Source organism: Notothenia rossii (genome assembly GCF_949606895.1).
Source record: "Notothenia rossii genome assembly, chromosome: 3".
NCBI lineage: Eukaryota > Metazoa > Chordata > Actinopteri > Perciformes > Nototheniidae > Notothenia > Notothenia rossii.
The window spans coordinates 65,185,024-65,206,507 of NC_136901.1; the positions used below are offsets into that span (position 1 = coordinate 65,185,024).

At 38.6% G+C, this 21,484-nt stretch overlaps 1 protein-coding gene across 4 annotated transcripts in view; it reads left to right on the plus strand.

Moving 5' to 3' along the window:
• LOC307032670 (mitogen-activated protein kinase kinase kinase kinase 4-like) overlaps nucleotides 1-21,484 on the plus strand; it is a 94,163-nt gene that overhangs the window by 24,031 nt on the left and 48,648 nt on the right. For 3 of the 4 annotated variants that reach the window (XM_079670813.1, XM_079670811.1, XM_079670814.1), the window contains exons 5-15: nucleotides 112-222; nucleotides 5,339-5,429; nucleotides 5,623-5,753; nucleotides 8,088-8,142; nucleotides 8,248-8,326; nucleotides 12,237-12,409; nucleotides 17,110-17,182; nucleotides 18,149-18,241; nucleotides 18,618-18,738; nucleotides 20,006-20,122; nucleotides 20,811-20,945. In XM_079670813.1, coding sequence (XP_079526939.1) covers nucleotides 112-222; nucleotides 5,339-5,429; nucleotides 5,623-5,753; nucleotides 8,088-8,142; nucleotides 8,248-8,326; nucleotides 12,237-12,409; nucleotides 17,110-17,182; nucleotides 18,149-18,241; nucleotides 18,618-18,738; nucleotides 20,006-20,122; nucleotides 20,811-20,945 — 1,179 coding nt within the window. The remainder of the gene's footprint in view (nucleotides 1-111; nucleotides 223-5,338; nucleotides 5,430-5,622; nucleotides 5,754-8,087; nucleotides 8,143-8,247; nucleotides 8,327-12,236; nucleotides 12,410-17,109; nucleotides 17,183-18,148; nucleotides 18,242-18,617; nucleotides 18,739-20,005; nucleotides 20,123-20,810; nucleotides 20,946-21,484) is intronic. The other variant, XM_079670812.1, reaches the window with a different exon arrangement.

Below are 21,484 nucleotides of genomic sequence, written 5' to 3' on the forward strand. Positions count from 1 at the left end.
CTTACTGTTACCCTATTTGGTTTATTGTGAAATTAACACATTTTTCAGTTTTATTATGAATATACAATACGATCTTTCTCATAATAATCACTGATGTGCTGTTCGATGTAGTTGGTGATGGAGTACTGTGGAGCTGGCTCCGTCACAGATTTGGTGAAGAAGACCAAAGGGAACTGTCTGAAGGAGGACTGGATAGCTTACATCTGCAGAGAGGTGCTCAGGGTAAGGATGACATTAAAAACATGCACACGTGCATACTGTATACACACACACATACAGACACACTCACTGGAGCATACATATATATTCAATTGTTAAATGGGAATTCAAGCCTCCATTTTTAGTGCGTGCTAGAGAGGTGGTGCTATCCTGTGGGGAAAAAGTGCCCCAGTTCAGTTTTGTGAAGCCGCCATTGTATTTGTGGTATTAGCATTATTAGCATTAGCCCCGCGCACCAACGGACAGAGACTAACTTATGGCAACACAAAAAAAAACATGGAGTGATGAGGAGGTGTCGGCGTTCTGGCGATTTACTCAGAAGGCTTCAGTAGTCCCAGCAGCTTCTACTGAAGCCAGTTTCCAACTCTGGGGACTTCCGGCCGGGGACTCCGGGTGGCAGTATACGCCGTGAAGTTGTTTGCAGCCTGCCAGTAAACCCAAAGCAGAAGAAGACGAAGTGACGTCAGCGGCTCATTTGCGTAAAGTACTCCGGTGTGAACGCGATTGGTACTTGGTGCCCTGGGGCAATAAGTGCCGGGGCACTAAGTGCTGCAAAGTATGCGGTGTGAACTCAGCTAATACCGACCATGCAAACATCTACATCCCAACTCTCCTTTGTGTGAAAGAAATACAAAACAAACAATAATGAAAGTAAAAAATATGACTGAGAATATAAAGAGAAAATAGTAATTAATGAAGCAAAACTGAACTACCAACAAAATAATAAATATTTCAAATAAAGTGTTAAAGGCAATTCCAATAAATGGTGTTTCAGTTAGAGTTAAGTTATATTTCTTGAAGCTGACATTTTATCATGAAAATAAATGATATAATACAAAATCAATATATAAACAAATAATATAAATATAAATATATTGTTTGATTTATAAATACATTATATCAAAAATAAATACATGTTATATTTTAAAATAAAGGTAGTTTATATGCCGTGCCTGTGAGTTGTTTTGTTGTGATTTTCCAACTTCAAATAAACCATCCCCTTATCAACCCAGCAGTTATGCATGAGGGAAGCTATACAGTCAGTTCCTGATAATGACTTGTTTTGCTAAAAGCCATTAAAAAAAGCAACAATTTGGGCTCGACATGAGATTCAAGATCTCTTTGAACAATCCCGAAATCTCACCACCGAATACATTCACACTATATTACTGAACTTGTATAGCAAACCTAACAAGGGAACTTTGTTTTTGAGGTGTTGTTCTGGCTGTGGCTCTTTTTTTTTAAGTGCTGTTAAAAACCGAGATAGTAATTAGCGTCTGGATGAGTTGCTGCCTATGTGAAAGAAACACGGTGCAACTTTTAGTGGTTGATCCTTTGCCAAAACATCAAAGAGAAGAAACTGACGGCCATACTTCTTCATGTCCGGGGAGCAGTGTCTCTCCCATGTTTTCCCACTGTGATTCCGAGAGAATAACTGATTTATTTTTTTCATTTGTATACTTAAAAGGCCAGTTTCAAACACATGTCTGTAAGATGTTATGGTTATCATTATGGGAGATCACAAGGTCCTGAGAAAGAATGTTTGCACTGCTTTGTGTGTTACACATTCACAAACACAAACTCCTTGATGCTTACGCCAAGAACAGTTTGAAAGTTGATGATTTTTTAATAGTTAAAAAACATTCTTTCCTTCCATTCCCACGTCAAATCTGTGACCAAATCGGCCTTTTACCACCTAAGGAACATTGCCAGACTCCGACCGTCAATCTCGGAGTCAGTTGCCGAAACCCTAGTGCATGCTTTTGTCACCACCCGCTTGGACTACTGCAATGGTGTCCTGTTCGGGGTTCCCAACAAAACCCTGGACAGGCTCCAGTATGTCCAAAACTGTGCTGCTAGGGTACTCACACACACAAAGCCGTGGCAGCACATAACTCCCACCCTCATCCACCTACACTGGTTGCCGGTCAAGTCCTGCATATCCTACAAAGTCCTCCTCCTCACCTACAAGTCCCTCCATGCCCTTGCCCCCCAGTACCTATCGGACATCCTTCACCCACATGCCCCACCCCGGAACCTGCGGTCCTCAGACTCTGGCCTGCTTACCACCCCCCGAACCAAACTGCGAACCTTCGGGGACAGAGCCTTCAGTGTGGCAGCCCCCACCCTCTGGAAAGCTCTCCCTGCGGAGATTCGCAACATCCCCACATTCGACGCCTTCAAAAGGGCCCTCAAGTCCCATCTGTTTGCCAAGGCTTTCGGCCCCTAAATCGATTTGTTGTTTTGCCTGTCTGACTTTTTGTTTTATTATGTTTGTTTTTTGCCCTATTACTTGTAAAGCGACCTTGGGTCCCTTGAAAGGCGCTATATAAATCCAAGCTATTATTATTATTATTATTCTCTGGACTTTTTCTATGGAGCTAATTTCCTGCCATAACTCCACAAACAAGCTAAACAAGTTTTACAAATGCCTTATGATTCATTCACAAACACAGTGTGGTTAGCAAATACAAAACACCATCTACAAACTAATGCATTTAGTTTTGCAAATAAAAAACGTATCTATCAAACAAACACATACCATCTTTCTAATAAATCATGTTTCAGAGACAAATTCAGCTTAGGTTTTACTAGTACAAAACTATTTTTTACAAGTACAAAACTTTTTTTTCTCAAGTCCTTTCCTCCACTGATCACTGGTGGGCAAAAGACACATTTGAATATTAAATATATATAAAGATATATATAATTGATGTAAGCTAGCTCCTGCAGTCTCCTTGATATCATCCTACTCATAAAACAGTAACTTGTGGAGTTTAACATTTTTCACCAGAAACAACAAATTTTTTCTTTCAGCAAAAGCCATTACACACACAATTACATTACATTACCATTACACATAACCCCCAAGAGAAGAAAAAAAGTAATACTTAAATAAATAAAATACAAAAATATACAGATGCTGTCAGCATAATTCAAAAGAGAAAACTCAAAACAACATCAATTATAAACTTTAATAATTTAAATTACTTTAATTACTTTTAAATTATAAAAAATTATGTAAATGGCCATTTACAAAGGGTTTCAACTTAGGCTACAAAGCTGCTAGACAAGAAGCTACATCACATCCAATCATGTCTAGCATATACATCGCCAAAGTCGTATCTAGTTCAGGGCTGCCAACCTTTGAGTTCAGCTTGAAGTGAGATTTTTTTTGGTGTACAGTGTTACAAATGTATGAACATTAGGGCAGGGTTGCCAACTTTGGGTACCTGGCTGGAGTGAGATTTTGATATCATGGGTTTAATTACACATATGCGCACTAAATGACTGCTATCGTGTCAGTAGCGGGACCTTAGCATATATATATGATATATATATATACAAATACACAATATTGGACACGGACTATAAAGGGCACACAGTTTCATTCACTAATGAAAGTCAAACACATGTTTGTTTCCACTGTTTTATTGTGTGCCTGTCGCGATAAGCAATTAATTGACTTATCGTACGATAAATAAAAATGAACTCGATACATTTCCATTTACATGAGGCGGTGACTAGCAGTTTGAAAGGATGTACTTGAATTATTATTTTATATTATCATTATGTCAGTGGTCTAAAATGGTCATACAACGGTGCCGACAATATTATCGTTTATAAAATAATTTCCGGGAAAATGTATCCAACAAAATTAATTATCGTGAGAGGCCTATACATGAAACACACACACACAGACAAATCTACAGACTTACTCCAAACTGCCAAATATATGAATTAACAAACAAATCTACAGACTTACTCCAAACTGCCAAATATATGAATTAACAAACAAATCTACAGACTTACTCCAAACTGCCAAATATATGAATTAACACACTCTCCTATTATGACTGATACTACAACTCTCATATACTCTTTGACTCTATTTTGGCCAAGTACTGGATCTTAGATCTGCGCACGCGCAATACGGGTCGGGGATTGACCAAACGGCTCCCACTGCTCTGCTGTCTGTTAACGTTGTTAAGAGTGGAGGGGGCGGGGAGGGAGCGGATCAACTCAACATTGTAAATAACCAACCCAAAACGATCGCCGGTTCATCTTGTTTTTGGCGTGAAAATAGTTTGGGCAGCGTGAGAGTGAAAGCGTGTGTCACACGCCAGATACGTGAGAGTTGGCAACCCTGATCTAGTTCTTTTCTAAAACTGTAATCATTTCCCCCATATTTTATTAAAGATATCAGTGCCTGGAATTTTGCGTTCACACCAAAAAGAGTACTCACCCCCATTTTTAGTGCCTGCTAGAGAGGTGGGACTATCCTGGGGATAAAAAAGTACCAATTTTGATTGGCTGGGCGAATTGCAAACCACGCCCCGTAAAACTCTGAAAAGTTTTGTGAAGCCGCCATTGTATTTGCTGGCATTAGCATTATTAGCATTAGCATTAGCCCTGTGCACCAAAGTTTAATACTTGTTAAATGCTGAATTTGTCTCTGAAACATGATTTATTTGAAAAATGTAATGTGTTTGTTTGATAGATACGTTTTTTATTTGCAAAACTAAATGCATTAGTTTGTAGATGGTGTTTTGTATTTGCTAACCACACTGTGTTTGTTATTGAATCATATGGCATTTGTACAACTTGTTTAGTTTGTTTGTGGAGTTATTCCAGGAAATTAGCTCCATTTTTTGCCACTGTTTTACCTGCTGCTGTCAGACATGCTGCCCCTTTATTGTTTTAACACACACACACACACACACACACACACACACACACACACACACACACACACACACACACACACACACACACACACACACACACACACACACACACACACTGCACAGCATGTTGAAGTCATTGTCCCAAATAAGACTCACTTCCTTTGTTTGTTTAACCTCCTTTTGAAGAAGCGAGAGCACACACACTCTGCCTCCGATTGGCTGCCTCGGCCACCTAAAGTTATTTCTCCTTGAAGGGAAATCAGACATATGAAAATAAATTATACTCTTTGTGCAGTATTCCTCCAAACAAACACATAATGCCTCTACTATTCTAAAGCTGTGTTTGCGACTTCATATTTGTAGCGATGGAGGTCATCTGACAGTGTGTGTGTGTGTGTATGTGATTCTGTGTGTGTATATTTGTCTTCCAGGGTCTTTCCCATCTTCACTCCCATCATGTGATTCACAGAGACATTAAGGGACAAAATGTTTTGCTCACGGAGAATGCCGAAGTCAAGCTGGGTATGACACATCAACACAAGCATTGCGGTTTCTCAAGCGAGTCCGCAAGCCTCCGGGCAAAAAACTGTCGAACAATCACATAGCCATTCATTCATACATGCATCAATCACACAACCGCAGTAACACCCCATGAAAAAGCAAAGATTGTGGTTGTTTTGAGTCGTGAAATTGTCCCACATTCTTTTCGTCTCAGTTGATTTTGGGGTGTCGGCCCAGCTGGATAAGACGATCGGGCGGAGGAACACCTTCATCGGAACTCCCTACTGGATGGCTCCGGAGGTCATCGCCTGCGACGAGAACCCTGACGCTGCCTATGACTACAGGGTACTTCATTAATCACTGAAATTAGTGTTTCCCAGCCAACATTAAGAACATTTTCATCATCTGTTAATGAAGACGGGAGTGACGCATCCAACAGGAAAATTGAGAATTTTCAAAAATATCATAAAAACATATTTTCCTTTTGTAATAGTCAAAATGCAGACCATTTAGTTGTTGTCTTAAGGTAACAACTAAGAAATAAATATATTTGAATGCAGGAATTAATCAACCACATCCAGCAAAACATAATACGAAGAGACAGCAGACATTGGGAAAATCTGTTTCCATTAGAATGTCACTTAGCGAGTGCAGACCTGTACCAGGGCCAATGTTGCCTTCATTTGCTCCTAGATTGGTCCCATTTCCCGAGTTGATTGAATTCATGAGCAAATAGTTTTTATTGTACGTTATTGCTCAGAGCACCTTTGCATTTATATCTGAATTTGTCCTAGTCCCCATCTAAAGGTAACACTACATGAGTAGACACGCAGCACAGATGCCTTACATTGTAATGTTGACATGCATCGAGGTACAATATAGAGTGTAGGTCTTTCAGCTTTTGGTCTTGCTAAGAGCTCAACGCATATTCCTCAAAACAGATTAAATACTACATTTTATTGAAAGAATTGTTCTCAAAACTTTACCCAACATTTAAAATTTGAAATTAAGAGTGTAGTGCTGAACTATATTTGTGATAAAATGTTTTTGTTAATGATCAATCGTGACCGGTAACTTCTTAACCATTACAGTTATGTGATGCAGAGAAGCTTTACTCATTTTACTTTAGTGTAAACAGTCTGACATGTCCCCCCCACTTCTGAAAATCCCGTTTGTGTCCCCCCCACTTTTCAATTTTTTTTTTTTTTTTACGCAAGTGGTCATCGTCACGGAGGAGCGTCTGTGTGTGTGGCAGGAGCGCATTTTGTGTGTGTGTGTGAGAGAGAGAGAGAGAGAGAGAGAGAGAGAGAGACGGGGGTTGTTGTTAGCATCTGGTGCTAGCTCGGAGATAAGATTAGCAGCTGTTTCAACAATAAGGAGAGGGAGAGTCCTCTCCTGTCGGACTGAGAGGCTGAGATAACATCAGCTCAGGGAGGTAAAGGACTCTAAGTGATTGTAAACTTTAGTTATCTCAGTGGGTCTGAAACGGTTTGGTCGAAACAAATATTTCCATCTATCTAATATAGTTGTTCAAAATAAGTTCAAAAGTAATTCCAATGTCAGTAAAAAATTAAGAACACAGTTTGAAAGGGAAGTGATTAGTAAAATATGCATAAATAAAAATAAAGAATGCAGACTAGGTAAGATAAAGATAGGAGAGAGGAGTATATCAATGATGTGTTATTGGTTGTGAGAATATTTTAATGGTTTTTGGAATATTGAAATATATACAGGTCTGTTTCATATGAGTGTTGAGAGCTGTATCCATAAATCTCTTATTTTGTGCACCAGATTGATGTCTTTAACTTCAATTTAAAGAAACAAATCTTACCGGGGGCGCATGCCCCCGGACCCCCCTATAGGATGTGAGGTCATCACAAATAAAACAAGTTCATGGATAGATAAGTTTGCACACTCATTATACACACTACACATTTTTCTTGGATTAGTTAACACCATAGTCCCTAATATATATTTGTAGAAAGGCAGGAAATGGAATTAAATCGAGAACAATGTTTCATTGCAGAGGACCCCCCGTTTTGTGTCCCCCCCACTTCTCAAACCAAAGTTACACCCTTGCATACAGATATATAAGAATGCAACTTTTGAGCTTAAAAGACCCAGGTGATGATGTCCTGACAACCCCCCCATGACAGCCTATCTACTGCTAAGGCTGGCCAACATCCAAGACTAAGGGGTGTTTAGGAGAAAACCATGATTCAATTTTAATTCTTAAATGCTTGTTGAATGCAATTTTGAATCTTTTATGATCTCTGATAGCTATCTGAACTTCCAAAGATGAGATGTTAACTTAAGCCTTTGTTTTATCAAGCTAAATTGTTGTAACATAGTATAGTATAATAAAAGTTTATTTAAAAAGAGTGTTATGCGAAGCAAAAAGCATTTGTGATGCTCAAGTGATTAGGCTGACTGTTGATATACAGGACATCATTGAAATGATCCACTATTTATTTCTGTCTCTAGTGAAATACCAGAAGTTTGGCTGGAAGTCTTGGAACTTGTTCCTGTAATTCCTGGATCTGTGCTCTCACGCTGTGCACAAACTGATTTACTGTTGGAATATGTAGAGGAAATCCAAAGTTTACAGGAAATGAACCGGGCTCGAGATTAGCTTTGTTTGTGCCCCAGTCCTAACCTTTTCCTTTCTCTTGTTCTCAGAGTGACCTCTGGTCTTTAGGCATCACTGCTCTGGAGATGGCTGAAGGAGCCCCTCGTGAGTTTAAGATACATACACATTGTGAATTGATATGGTTGTACAGTTTGTTTTTCTGTAATTACATTTCCACTCAGGATTAACTGTCCCTGTCTCTTTTTGTAGCTCTGTGCGACATGCATCCAATGAGAGCGCTGTTTCTGATACCACGAAACCCTCCACCCAAACTAAAATCAAAGAAATGGTAAGACACTCACACGCATGGCTTAAACACACAGCAGGAAGTCGTGGGCAGTGTTTAGATTTGTCTTCGGAAAACAGGGCTTGAAAGTGGTCTTTGTTGTGGGTGTCATGCATCAAGACTATCAGGCAAAAGATATCCTGAAACGTTCTTCAGACAAAAAAAACTGAAAGCTCAAAGTCACCGACATGTCCCGAGGCATGTACTACGAATCCAGTTCAACATACCCTGGATATGTTTGAGTTATCTGGCTTAACTAACCCAAAACAAATGCGATTTCGCTAAGCGGTCCTATGACGCTGGTTATCAACTCGGTAACTCAAGCCAAGGTTTCTCTGTCCGGCTGAGTGCGCGTTCACATGAAAGGGGCGGGGTTAGCAACATTTGACCAATCACAAACATGGACAAGCGTACTGACAGCGCAGCGTCATACTTCCTGAATGAAAAGTCAACTATAATATTAGACAAATATGAAGAAGTTCAACTTTAAACATCCATGACTTAAACACTTTATCCAGGATAAAAACCACATAGCTGCACCTGCAAGGTGAATACAGAACAGATGGTAAAAAAAAAAGTGTTTGAATGCGTACATTAACAGGTTAATGATATCACTGCCCCGTCTAAGACACGAGTGGATCTGACTTTAATTACATTTGACTCGAGTGTTTCGTCAACTTAATGTGTTGCTTAAAATAATACTTCTGCATACAGTATGTGACACTGTGAGTGTTGCACGGCCAGATACGGCTCAGCTAAATCTGATAAGGAAATATATGATACATTATGATGTGATATGAATGATAAAGGGACACATCGACGTCTGCACTCACAGTGCCGTGGACGTAATGTTACTTTGATCCTGTTACTTATGTTTACTTGTGGCAGGTATTTAAGTAAGCTTTCTTAACGCAAATGTTATAATAGTCTGATTGCTCTGAAGATGGGAGGTGATATTCTATTAATGTTCACGTTCACACGGTCAGTAGATTTTTACCGGCCGTCTTTCCGGCAACGCTAAGCGAAAATCCGGATTCGTAGTACAGGCCTCAGGCCTCAAGATAGAAATAACAACCTGTAATACATTTGATCTTTATTCAAATGGACACGGATTTTACCATAGTTGCTACGCATCGGTTTAATGGCTAGGACTAAAGATTATTTTCGTGATATTTATTTATCATGTTCTAAAATAATAGTTTGGTCTTTAAAATGTCATTAAATCTTAGTTTCTCAGAGTACAAAGGGAGATTTTTGATGCTTTGTTTTGTGGTGCAAAACACAAAGATATTACATTTAAAAACAGATGCATTGATATACAAAATAGTTAGTGATTATGTTTCTGTTTTGCCGAATTCTTCCATCTCTAGTCTCTTTGTGGTCATTTTGTCTTTTTCTTTGTTTTGTTTCACTTTGTAGTTGTTTTTGTCTTTTTTCTATTTTGGTTACAGTATATAGAAAAAGGTGTTTTAAAAAAATTATCTTTTTGCATCTCTTTGTAGTAGTTTTGCATGCAGTTGTTTTCATATTCCATTTCTTTGTAGTCATTTTACTTCTCTTTGTTGTCATTGTGAGCCTCATTGTGCGTCTCTTTGTGATTGTGTCTTTTTGTAGTCAATGTTTTCCTCTTTGTATTTGTTTTGTGTCTCTTTCTATTTGTTTTGCCCTTTCTCATTGTGGCAATTCTTTTTTTTAACTCTTTGTAGTAATTTTGTATGTGTGGTAGTTTTGCTTTTCCTTGTCGTCATGTTGCATCTCTTGCAGTCATTTTTCCTCCCTGTTGTTTCAAATCTCTGTACTCATTTGGTGTCTCTTTGTATTTGTTTTGCCCTTTTTCATAGTTGTGAGTCTGTTTGTTTGTTTTTGCAGTTCTTTTGGTCACTTTGTAGTTATTATGTGTTTTTTGTTAAAAATCTGTTAGTTCTGCTTTTCTGTGGAGAGATTTTGCATCTCTTGCTGTCACTCTCTTGTTGATTTGAATTTCTATTATATTCTCTTTGTGCATCTTGTAGTTTCTTTTTCCGTCTCTATGATCATCTCTCTCTTTCGGTTTAAAATATCTATTTTTTTATTGTCACATTTCGTGGTTGAAGTCAAGGCTGGCTGACAGTATGGGCCCATATGCCTGTGCCTGATAGGCCTTTCAGTTATCCATCCCTGCTTGTTGCTGTTATTTTAAATCTTAATCCAAGCTATAATGAACCCCCTCCATCTCTTTTACTCTCCTCTCTTCTTCTCCTCTCTTGCATTCCTGTCTCCTTCCTTTCCATTTATAATGGACAAGCTCTTCAGCTTGAACTGGTGTTTGAACTCATGCTGTCACTCATTCAGTATTAATTTCATCAGAACACTGGTTGGTACGACAGCTTTTAATAGCTCCAATGGTCTGCAGTGCTCCCTAGTCCTTTTACCTCGGGTCTCCCGGAGGCGACAAGCAGACCACAAACCAAGCATCAACACAAAATCCTTTTCCCCCTGTTTCGGTGTTCAGAGCACAGACACCTCCCCAATGTTAGGAATACAACTGCTTCATTTTGTCAGGAAATCCTTGATAATGACAAGTGATTACTATCTTACAAGATCTGGGTGAGTTTAACCTAATATCTTAATGCGGTTTGTTTTAAAATATGTCTGATTAATGAACCTGCTGTTTTTTTATTGGTCTGTTACATTTCCCTGTTTTAGACTTTACCTTATTCTCTCTTTTCATGTCATTTGAATGCATATTCATTTACACATTTCTTAGTTTCCTTCACTTTTTTGGTTTCTGACTGAGATACACGTTATTCACTTAATATTTGCTGCTTTAAAGTATTGTCCTCTTTATGCTAATGTTATTAACAGATTATTTAAATGAAAGTAAGTTTAAAAAAAAGAAATTTGAATCTTTCAAAAATCTCATGATAAGGATTCTAGTCAATACTACGCCTCAACCTATTTAATGTAGTACAGGTTTGGGGTTTTAGGTTACATGTGTTTCAAATGTCTGCTCCGTTAAGCCTCTTCCCACTTGTCAACTCAAGTTTATTTATAGATGCGCTAGAATTTGAAAATACACAACCGGAAAAAATCTGCCACTTCCTTACAGAGCCCCTCCTCCAACACACACGAACGCGCACATGACCAATGAGGGCACGAGATAAGTTTGTGCACAGATGGAAGGCTGACAGGCAGGTCGGCCATCCAGTTACTTTAGCAGGGCCGGCTCAGATGATTGGTCATGCTTTTTACAGTACTACGGCTTTATGGATGTTTTGTCAAAGCACTTAAGATATTCATTGCTATCGGGATGTTAAGAGCATTCCATGGAATATAACAAACAGTGTTTCTCGAGCCGGTTTCTCAAACTTACCTACCCCACCTTTAAGCTGGCCATTTTAACACAGACAGCTTTACAGAAAATCGGACTTAACAAACAATGATGATTAAAAAGTGCAACTGAAAGTTAAAGTGCGCAGTTGAGAATAAATGAATTGGGATATTAACATTTCAATAACTGACTAAGACTGTGCAATGTGAAGGCTACCTGGAAGACTTTTCACCACACATATAACCCATACATAGGATGCAGCTTAAAGTGTTTTAACAATATGGCACAAAACACATGTGTTCATGATATATATGATAACATGGATGTAAAATAGGCAAGCTAATAAATAATAATCCAAAAGTTCACAACTGATTACCCACTCAGTATAAGTAAAACAGACATAAACAAAATTAATTAATACAATACAAATAACAAATCAATATGACAATATTAAAAAACTAAGAATAATTAAGACTGGAAGACCAATTATAGGGCGACTAATAACTAATAAAATGCTAATCTAAAATGTGTGTTCAGCTGTCCTTAAACATTTGGAAGGAGTTTGTCATGCTAACAATTTTTGTCTTTTTCTCTCTTCATCAGGTCGAAGCGTTTCTTGTCGTTTACCGATAGTTGTTTGGTGAAGAACCACCTGCACCGGCCCAACACCGACACCCTGCTGAGACACGCTTTCATCCGGGATCTGGCCAACGAGAGACAAGTGCGCATCATGCTCAAAGATCACCTGGATAGAACCAGAAAGAAAAAAGAGAAAGGTGAGTAAAAATAGTTTAAGCATAACAGAGCTCTAAACAATGGATGGATAAAGAGAACTGGGTACAGCGTTGGAGAGAGGGTACTGTTCATTCCTATAAAGTTGCTCAGTGGCCTTTGAAGGCAATTTGGCATGACTCTGGAGAGTTTAATACCATGTTTCGGCCCATAGAGCATGAGCACTTGCTTTATCCTTAAACCCCGCCTCCAATCTGCTCTGTCATAGCTGTTCTTGGCTCAGTCAAATGAGAGGAGAAAGGAAATAACTCTGGATTCGGGTTCTGGTGCATTATACAACTTTTAGGCCCTAATCATTCACATTTGGGCAATAAAATGGTTCTAGGTAGTTGATTTACCTTCAAACCAAAGTTTGGACACTTTTCCATTTCAAATGTCGAAATTGTGGCAACAGCTGTGATTGCAGTTGTACTGTTGAACATGGCACTATACAAAAAAAAGTTATACTTGAGTTTTTTTTGTAGTATTTGAATAAACGTACCACTATTCACGATGCCAGTGTTGAAAAGAAGCCCCCGTTAATTCAAATGTGTTCATTGATCAGTCTGTAATGATTCGCAATCGGAGACAACAACGTTCCTAGCTAGCAACAACCACCACCTCTGGTGAGGTTACAGCCGCCAATTACAATTTGACGATTCTCCGATGAAATTCACACACTGGGCAAGTGTTCACTGTGCTAAGAGTCAAATTGAGTCATAACATAATTATAAAACAAAAACGCACAGGGATTGAGATTGTTGTCCTACATTGTTATAATTATTTAGGTATGGAGAGCTGATTCCCAAGAAAGTCGAGGGCCCTTTTATAAATTCTTTAGATAACTAATAAAACCTTTTTTGCAAATAGGCCACTTCCCAGAATACATGTTCCATCATGTGTCCCTGTGTCCCTGCATTAGCTGGGTTTCAGGCCACTTGTAGTGGAATAAGAAGTATGAACACACTCAGCTCAGAGAGTGCACCAGCTGCACTAATGGGCCCAGCAGCTGCTTCTCACAGGCTGTTAAAACCTCTGCATTTCTGCTCATTCATAGCATGCTGTTTTTGGAAATATTTTATTTAGTTTCTAGTGTTAACCATCTTCTTTTGCATTGATGCAAACCCAACCTTTTTAACATCCAAAACGGTCTATTATTACTGCAATATACTGAAACCAGAATTTTGGGTTTTTGTGCATGTAAATGGTCTGTAAAGGATATATTCCCAAAGTTCCCTCCAGAGGGAGTTTCTCTCCCACACACTCCCCCATGTATGACACGCCTCCATTGGACTCCTTTGTTTACTTCTGTATCATAGTGACATCATTATGTTACACTTGCGCTTCTATTTGCTAGCACTCCAAACCGTACATTATACGTGAAAGAGGTGCTGCAGCACAGGCAGTATGAGAAAAATAAAGAGCATTTAAGCATGGAGGCGGTTCACAGTAGAGGAGCTAAATAGAAATTAGATCCTGAAAATTAGCATAATAGGGCCCCTTTAAGATACATTTTCATCCATACATCTAATTAAATCGCTTCAAATGCTTTTCAGTGCAACTGGTTGGACAACTGGTTGCCTATTTGAACTTTACACCAGTTTTTGCCAGTTTTTAATTGATTTGTATTCAGAGGAAGGGCAACAGTGAGACGGCCAGACAAAATGAGTGAAAGAATGAAAGAAGATTGGAGCCAAAAGGCTGACAAAGAAAGAAATTAAGAATAGGGACGCGGAGGGGTGGAGAATTGTATCCCCATCCTGCTCTACAAATAAATGAATTATACTCTGGATGATGAGCCGAATATGCGGCGGAAAGCAAACTGAGAGTCAGGGTAGGCGTTTTCATGTTGATGTTTAAAGAAGACATTTTTTTATTAGGGTTTATTCATCTCCATTTGGGGAGTGGTGAAAGACAGTGGTGACAACAGAAACAAAGAGAGAGAGTGAGAGAAGCTGAGAGGGAAAGGAAGGAGGAAACAGAATGATCATCTGGTTCTAATCTTCAGTTAGCTTATAAAAACACACTGTGTGTGTGTGTGTGTGTGTGTGTGTGTGTGTGTGTGTGTGTGTGTGTGTGTGTGTGTGTGTGTGTGTGTGTGTGTGTGTGTGTGTGTGTGTGTGTGTGTGTGTGTGTGTGTGTGTGTGTGTGTGTGTGTGTGTGTGTGTGTGTGTGTGTGTGTGTGTGTGTGTGTGTGTGTGTGTGTGTGTGTGTGTGTGTGTGTGTGTGTGTGTGTGTGTGTGTGTGTGTGTGTGGAAAAGCTGGTAGTCTAAGAACATGTGGGAAAAAGTCTCTGCTGCTAAAAATAATAAAATAAAAACATTTCGCTGCGGATATGATGCAAAAAGAATGTGACATTTTTAGCTAGGAGTGTAGTTTGGCCTTAGCTTGTTCTATATTTTGGAAGATGATCCACAAAAAAACAGAGGCGGTCACTTCTCAGTCAGCAAAAGTAGGCATTAACCTTCAAATTGCTCTTCAGCGTGAGCCAAAACTTTGAAACATGACATCACTGCAACAGAGTTTCCTCCCTTCATTGCAAAAGCAGAATTTGTCCGTCTCCCTCCTTCTTTCTGGCTCAGAAATGCACCTTTTAGCGTGTTAATGGGAACACATGGCGCGTCGAGTTAATGTTCAAGTTAGCCTAGCTACTTTCACACCATATGTTGGCCAAATGTTGTTATGCTAATCTGGCTGGGCAATCTCCCTGGCCTCTGGACAATAAGCCCCCTGGAACTGGCCTGTGCTGGGATTTACTGAAACAATTTTCCAATCTGCAATCCAAACTATTAGGTTTTATTTACACTTAAAAACAGTTGTACCTAAATAATAGCTCCATAGCAATGATGTGTGTGGGTAATTCACATGTGTTATGGGTCCCACGGTAGGAGGCGAAAAAGGAGAGAAAACTTCTTGAGTGACTGCATTTGAGTCCGAAATTAGATGATTCAGCAATGCTGTTGGTGTAACCACTCCGTCCCATATGTCTCCCACTAAACAAGACTCTCATTTACTTTGTTGTTGGCCAAGTTTGCCCACACTGTACTTTTGTGTGGCTTCGATAATGACAAAATTGCTAGTGGCAGCAAACGATAAAGGAGCGAGACAGCAGGCATGGAGAAGTTTCCTATCAAACATTGGACACTTTAGTGAGCCAGAGAAGCAGAACTACAACATCAACACACCAGAGGCCTTAACGCCAGGCAGCACCCATAACCACACCTCTTTTTGGATGAACACCAAGTGCTTAGTTTTATAGTAAAAAAGCTGCTTGGTTCATACGTTTTTTTCCCCAGTTGACGTACTTAATTTTGAACCGTTCAAAGCTTTCGTTTGTAAATAGTCACTCTGAGCGACAGAGCACACTGGCAATAACTCGGAACGTTGTTGGAATGTACCGTTCAATTATTATGAATTCATTAATATCGCACAGCATTCACCGGTGTGCATCGAATGTGGTCGTACAACATTTAGCTAGATAACTCAAATGTTTTTAAATACCACTATAAGCTACATACACAGCTATCATTTTTTTCAATAATATTTTTTGGGGCCAGAGAGTTTCTTTATTGATAGATGTGGGACGGGCCCTGCCTGATGGTTCCGTAATTTGAACTACGGCTTAGGCAGCCTAACCACATATGGGCCGCCAGCTCTAACCACTGAGCTATCCACCGACCCAATTAATTTACTTAAGCATATTGTTACAGGCTAAACAATGGCTTTATTGCTTCGGAACCTGAAAAACTGGTTTTCCTTTAACTGCGAACCGTAAAGATATCATTGGGCGTGTCATATTCTATGAGTTGGAAATGGATTTTGGCATGTAATAGTCGTCTCTGCTTCTTTTCACGAGTCGATATTTTCTTGGGTAGAAACAGAACCAAAGTTTGCAGGTAATCAATGCAATATGTTTACTGCCGATGTGCATTGTGAGCACCATCGATTTGATTACAATCAATCTGCTAAAAACTGGTCCAAAACCAGAGTTGTTTCGCTAGATACGAACAAAAGAGAATAGCCGGAAACAGAGCTAATTTGGTGGAAAAGTGGTTTCAGATACATGACCAGAGTAAAGAGGGTCACATTCCACATTATCATTCTCAAGAGTAAATCTATCAACCAATTAAAATATTTGAAAATAGAGTCATAAATTCCCAGAGTCCAAGGAGAGGTCTTTAAATGTATTGCTTTATCTACCAAGTCTAATCCAAAGATCCTCAGCTTATAATAATATCAGAACAGAAAAATCAGAAAATCTTCAAATTGGAGAACATCTGGAGAGAATGGATTTTATTTAAAAAAAATAGTGGTCTGTTGTTTTTCAATTAATTTGACGTCAAATTACATTCTCAAAAATATAATAAAAAAGCAAGTCAGGTTTTATTTTAAATAGCACTTATCCATGATAAGAGAGTTTACATTGATTTATAAATGTAATGAAAAAAATTAAAGAGCCAAAAGAATATAATTAAAACAAGCCAATCATATTATTTAAAGGTATAAAATACAAGAATAAAGTTACAGTGCTGAGTAAGGTGTGGATAATTATTTAATTTGATAAAAACAGTGGCAAACCCAAAAAAGGGTTTGTATATTAATAAATCTTCATCTTATTTCTTTGCAAGGATTTATTTAATTGTTTTGGTTTTAAAGACCCAATATTAACCAAACAAATGACTAATCTTCTTCTTTTCTCTCTCAGAGGGTCCAGAGTATGAGTACAGCGGCAGTGACGAAGACGATGAAGAGGTGACAGAGGAGGAAGGAGAACCCAGGTAAAAGCTTTTCAAACTGGATATGTGTTTTGTTGAAGAAATTAATCACAGATTTTCAATGCAACAAATATATAAGATTGCACATTCATCTGTATTATTCGCACATTTCTCTTCAATTGAACCTTTAAACTGCACTGCACTACCAGTCTGAATTCTGATATGAAAAGATACATTTAAGAGTCATTTGCGATATTCTTATTGTAGTCACTTCTTAGGGTTAGGGTTGGCTTCTAACCATTTCTTTAGATTTTTTGTTTATTTATAAAAGTCTCAAAATGACTTTCATAAAGTTCTTTACCTGCTTATTTTTTACAATTGAATATATCGTGTGTTATGTTTTCAACAATATACAGCTAAGCAAATTCCTTGTATGTGTAAACCCTGTGCAAACATCCTGATTTTGATTCCAAGATCAAGCATACGAAGTCAATGAATCAGGGTAAACATGCAAAAAGGGCTACACAATTGATTGACATTTTAGAAAAAATTGCAATATCGATCAGTTCAAAATCTAAATTGTAATAAGCAAAATATTGGATGGAGGTAAAAAATATCTGAATGAAATGTTGTGGTGCTGCAGAGAAGTCCCAGTCTACAAACAATATTCAACTGATGTGATACAAATCCCGTTTTGGAACCAATCCTCTTTCAAAAATCCCACCAAGTCTACATCATATATATTCATTAATAATAAATAAAACATGATATATTTTTCAGTGATAATGTGAATTATGTCGTCATAAAAAAAAGTATGTTAGTAATAGTAGTAAAGTACGGGATGTTATAAATGAGCATTTTCCTTAAAAAAAACCATTTACATTTTTTTTCCAAATCGTGCAGCCCTACATGCAAATAATATTCCAAAGACTTCAAAAAATGTATTTTCACTATATCTTTATCAGTGCTTATCGGTAGATGATGTAGTAATGAAGTCTCCTCACATGTAAAGCTAATGAATGAGTACAGGACATGTCCATGCACAGATGCAGTGTCCTCTCTGTTAGTGTCCCTGGACGTCAAACAGCAGATGGCACTAGGAACTGAGCACTCTCTCCTCAGGTGTGTGTGTGTGTGTGTGTGTGTGTGTGTGTGTGTGTGTGTGTGTGTGTGTGTGTGTGTGTGTGTGTGTGTGTGTGTGTGTGTGTGTGTGTGTGTGTGTGTGTGTGTGTGTGTGTGTGTGTGTGTGTGTGTGTGTGTGTGTGTGTGTGTGTGTGTGTGTGTGTGTGTGTGTGTGTGTGTGTGTGTGTGTGTGTGTGTGTGTGTGTGTGTGTGTGTGTGTGTGTGTGTGTGTGTGTGTGTGTGTGTGTGTGTGTGTGTGTGTGTGTGTGTGTGTGTGTGTGTGTGTTGTTTGGAATCCGTTTTCTAGTGTACTTCATTACATAAGAGTGGCTGCCATTAACCACTAACAGTTTTCGTCCCTCTTTTCCTCTCTCAGCTCCATAGTGAACGTTCCCGGCGAGTGGACGTTGAGACGGGAGTTCCTCCGCTTACAGACGGAGGATCGTGACGGGGGCAGAGAGGGAGGCCAGGGGGGAGGCGGGGGGCAAAGACAACAGGTAGGTCTCCAGTTCATAACAACCGTCCACACATTAATTAATACTTGAGTAATATCTAGTCAATTATAGGGCTGTACTAATAACATTAACAATGCCGGCGTTCTTACTCTAAATTAACTTTTGACTGCTGTTAGGATTCTTTTTTATTTGCATTTGTATTAATTTTATCGAAAACCAGTATTTTTTGCAAATGTAGTTTCCAGTGGCAGCTGTTTTGGAATGTTTTAGACTTACGATCCAAGCCGTATTAAATTACTGAAGTAAAAAGGTGTTAAAGAATTACTTTCCTTCTTTTCATATTTCTCTATTATGTATGGAATATAAAGACACAGCTAGAAACAAATAAATGAATATGATAAGGTGCTGAATCTAAAAAAGACATGATATATTATGTTTTACGTAAGGCATCAATCAATTCTTTTAGATTTTAAGCTTTTCAAAAACAACTACAGTCAAAAAGACGTTTTGGTCTTTTACTTTTATCCCAGTGCATGTTCCTGTGTTATTGCATAATTATAATAATACATTGTTTCAAGATGCCAAATAGTCACTGGCTGTAGTTTCTCAATTGTTTGAATGTTCTGTTTATTTGTTATTTATGACAGCAAATCTTTGTGTTGTGGCCATCAACTATGATATATACGTTTTTTTAATCAAAATGATACAGTTAATGATTGTAAAATGAATAAACAAGACGATAATAAATGGTAATAGCATCCCAGTTTTTCATTATTATTATTATTATTATTAGGAGTTGTATTAGTTGTAATAAACAAATGCAGTGGGTTTTTGCTGAGTCTCAATTCCCAACTTAGTACACTGCTATGTCCAGCACTCTGAACACTTTTGTGTAGCATTGTCTTGAATCTCAGGAACTGGCTTTTCGCTAGCTAGATAGCAACATTATCGTTCGCGGTACCAAATGAAAACAGACTTCTCAATTAACCAAATGTAATTAACGATGTCTTATTTTTGACAAGAGTATGGTGTTGGTATGTTTATTAAATATTGAAAAACACTTTGATACTAACACTGAGTGCACCATACGGCTACAACATATTGCTATACTTAACATTGGGACACACTTAAGTTCCCTGTGTAAGTACAGAACAGTGCATATAGACACAGCTCATGTACCACAGTGTGATTTCAGCCCAGCAGAGCCCAGTTCACTTTATATTCGAAACATTACATTAAAAGTGTGAGCTATAATCAAGTGTTACTTCTGTTTCATTTTCCTAATTGTATTTGAATATTTGCTGCCCAGGCTCTGCAGCAGCACAGGCAGCAGCTGGCGGAGCAGGAGCGCTACAAGCAGCAGCTCCTGGCCGACCGGCAGAAGAGGATCCAGCAGCAGCACGAGCAGCGGCAGAAGTTAGAGGACGTAAGTGATGCTTATTCATATGTTCTCCTGTATGTACTTATCATATATAGTTCTGTACGAAGAAGATACAACATTTCAGAGGAAAATTAGGTTAGAAGAAATTCAGAAGTTGTTTGATCGATCACGTCTGAACAAGAAGTGTGTCAGTTTCACTCCCCACCTGCTGAGTCTCATCCTCACTCTGACCACTAACTGCTCTCACCATGGCTTCAAGATCTTTAGAAAGTCAGCAAAAATTCATAGAAATCGTTCTGTAGTTTTGGCTTGATTTACAGTGTATTAAGGCCTTTATCATTTAAAACATATATAATTACATTTATCTATATTCTCGAGTTGGAGGATGTGGCCGGTTTCTTTGAGAGAAATGTTATGTTTCGAGAATAAAGTTCAACATTTACAACATAAAAACATGGATATTCTCTCAGTTTAAAGTGGTAAATAAAGAGAAAAAAATCACATTTTGCAGGAATTTCTTTTTATATCAGAGATTATACATTTTAAATTGCAAGAAAAAACCCTTGAAGAATGGTGTTGTTTTTATTGTCCAGGGACAATTTTACCTCATTTTGAAATTTGGATAAACATCAAGTTTTATTTTCTCGCAAATCTATGACTTTGATCCCTAGTATGCCTCACTGCTGTTAATGTGTTATTTTTGTAAATACTGGTACAATTGGGCGTTTCCCAGCAACAGAGACGGCAGCTGGCAGACTGCGCCTTTCAGTGGGCGGAGCTCCAAGAGGTCTTGCTGGGAGAGGAGTCTGATCTCCAAGACAACAGAATCCTATTGGAGGAGAGAAACAGGAGGAGTGACAGGAGACAGGTAGTGTGTGTGTGTGTGTGTGTGTGTGTGTGTGTGTGTGTGTGTGTGTGTGTGTGTGTGTGTGTGTGTGTGTGTGTGTGTGTGTGTGTGTGTGTGTGTGTGTGTGTGTGTGTGTGTGTGTGTGTGTGTGTGTGTGTGTGTGTGTGTGTGTGTGTGTGTGTGTGTGTGTGTGTGTGTGTGTGTGTGTGTGTGTGTGTGTGTGTGTGTGTGTGTGTGTGTGTGTGTGTGTGTGTGTGTCCAAAACTCTGTGAACTCAAGCCCAGGTGATAACAACATTTTCTCCTCGACACAGCTAGCTAGAAAATAGTTTTCATTGTCTGATCTCATAATTCTAACTCAAGTGAACCTTTTGACCCGTTACCACCTTGAATCCCATCATAGCACAAGGAACATGACATCTCTTCTCATGTTTTTAATATTTAACATCGAACAGTGTGTGGTACGCTGGTGCTCCTCTAATTAAATCTTGAAGAATTAAATATATATAAAGAACTAAGTTCATATAAATAAATGATGATTTAACAGCACTTCTGTTTCCA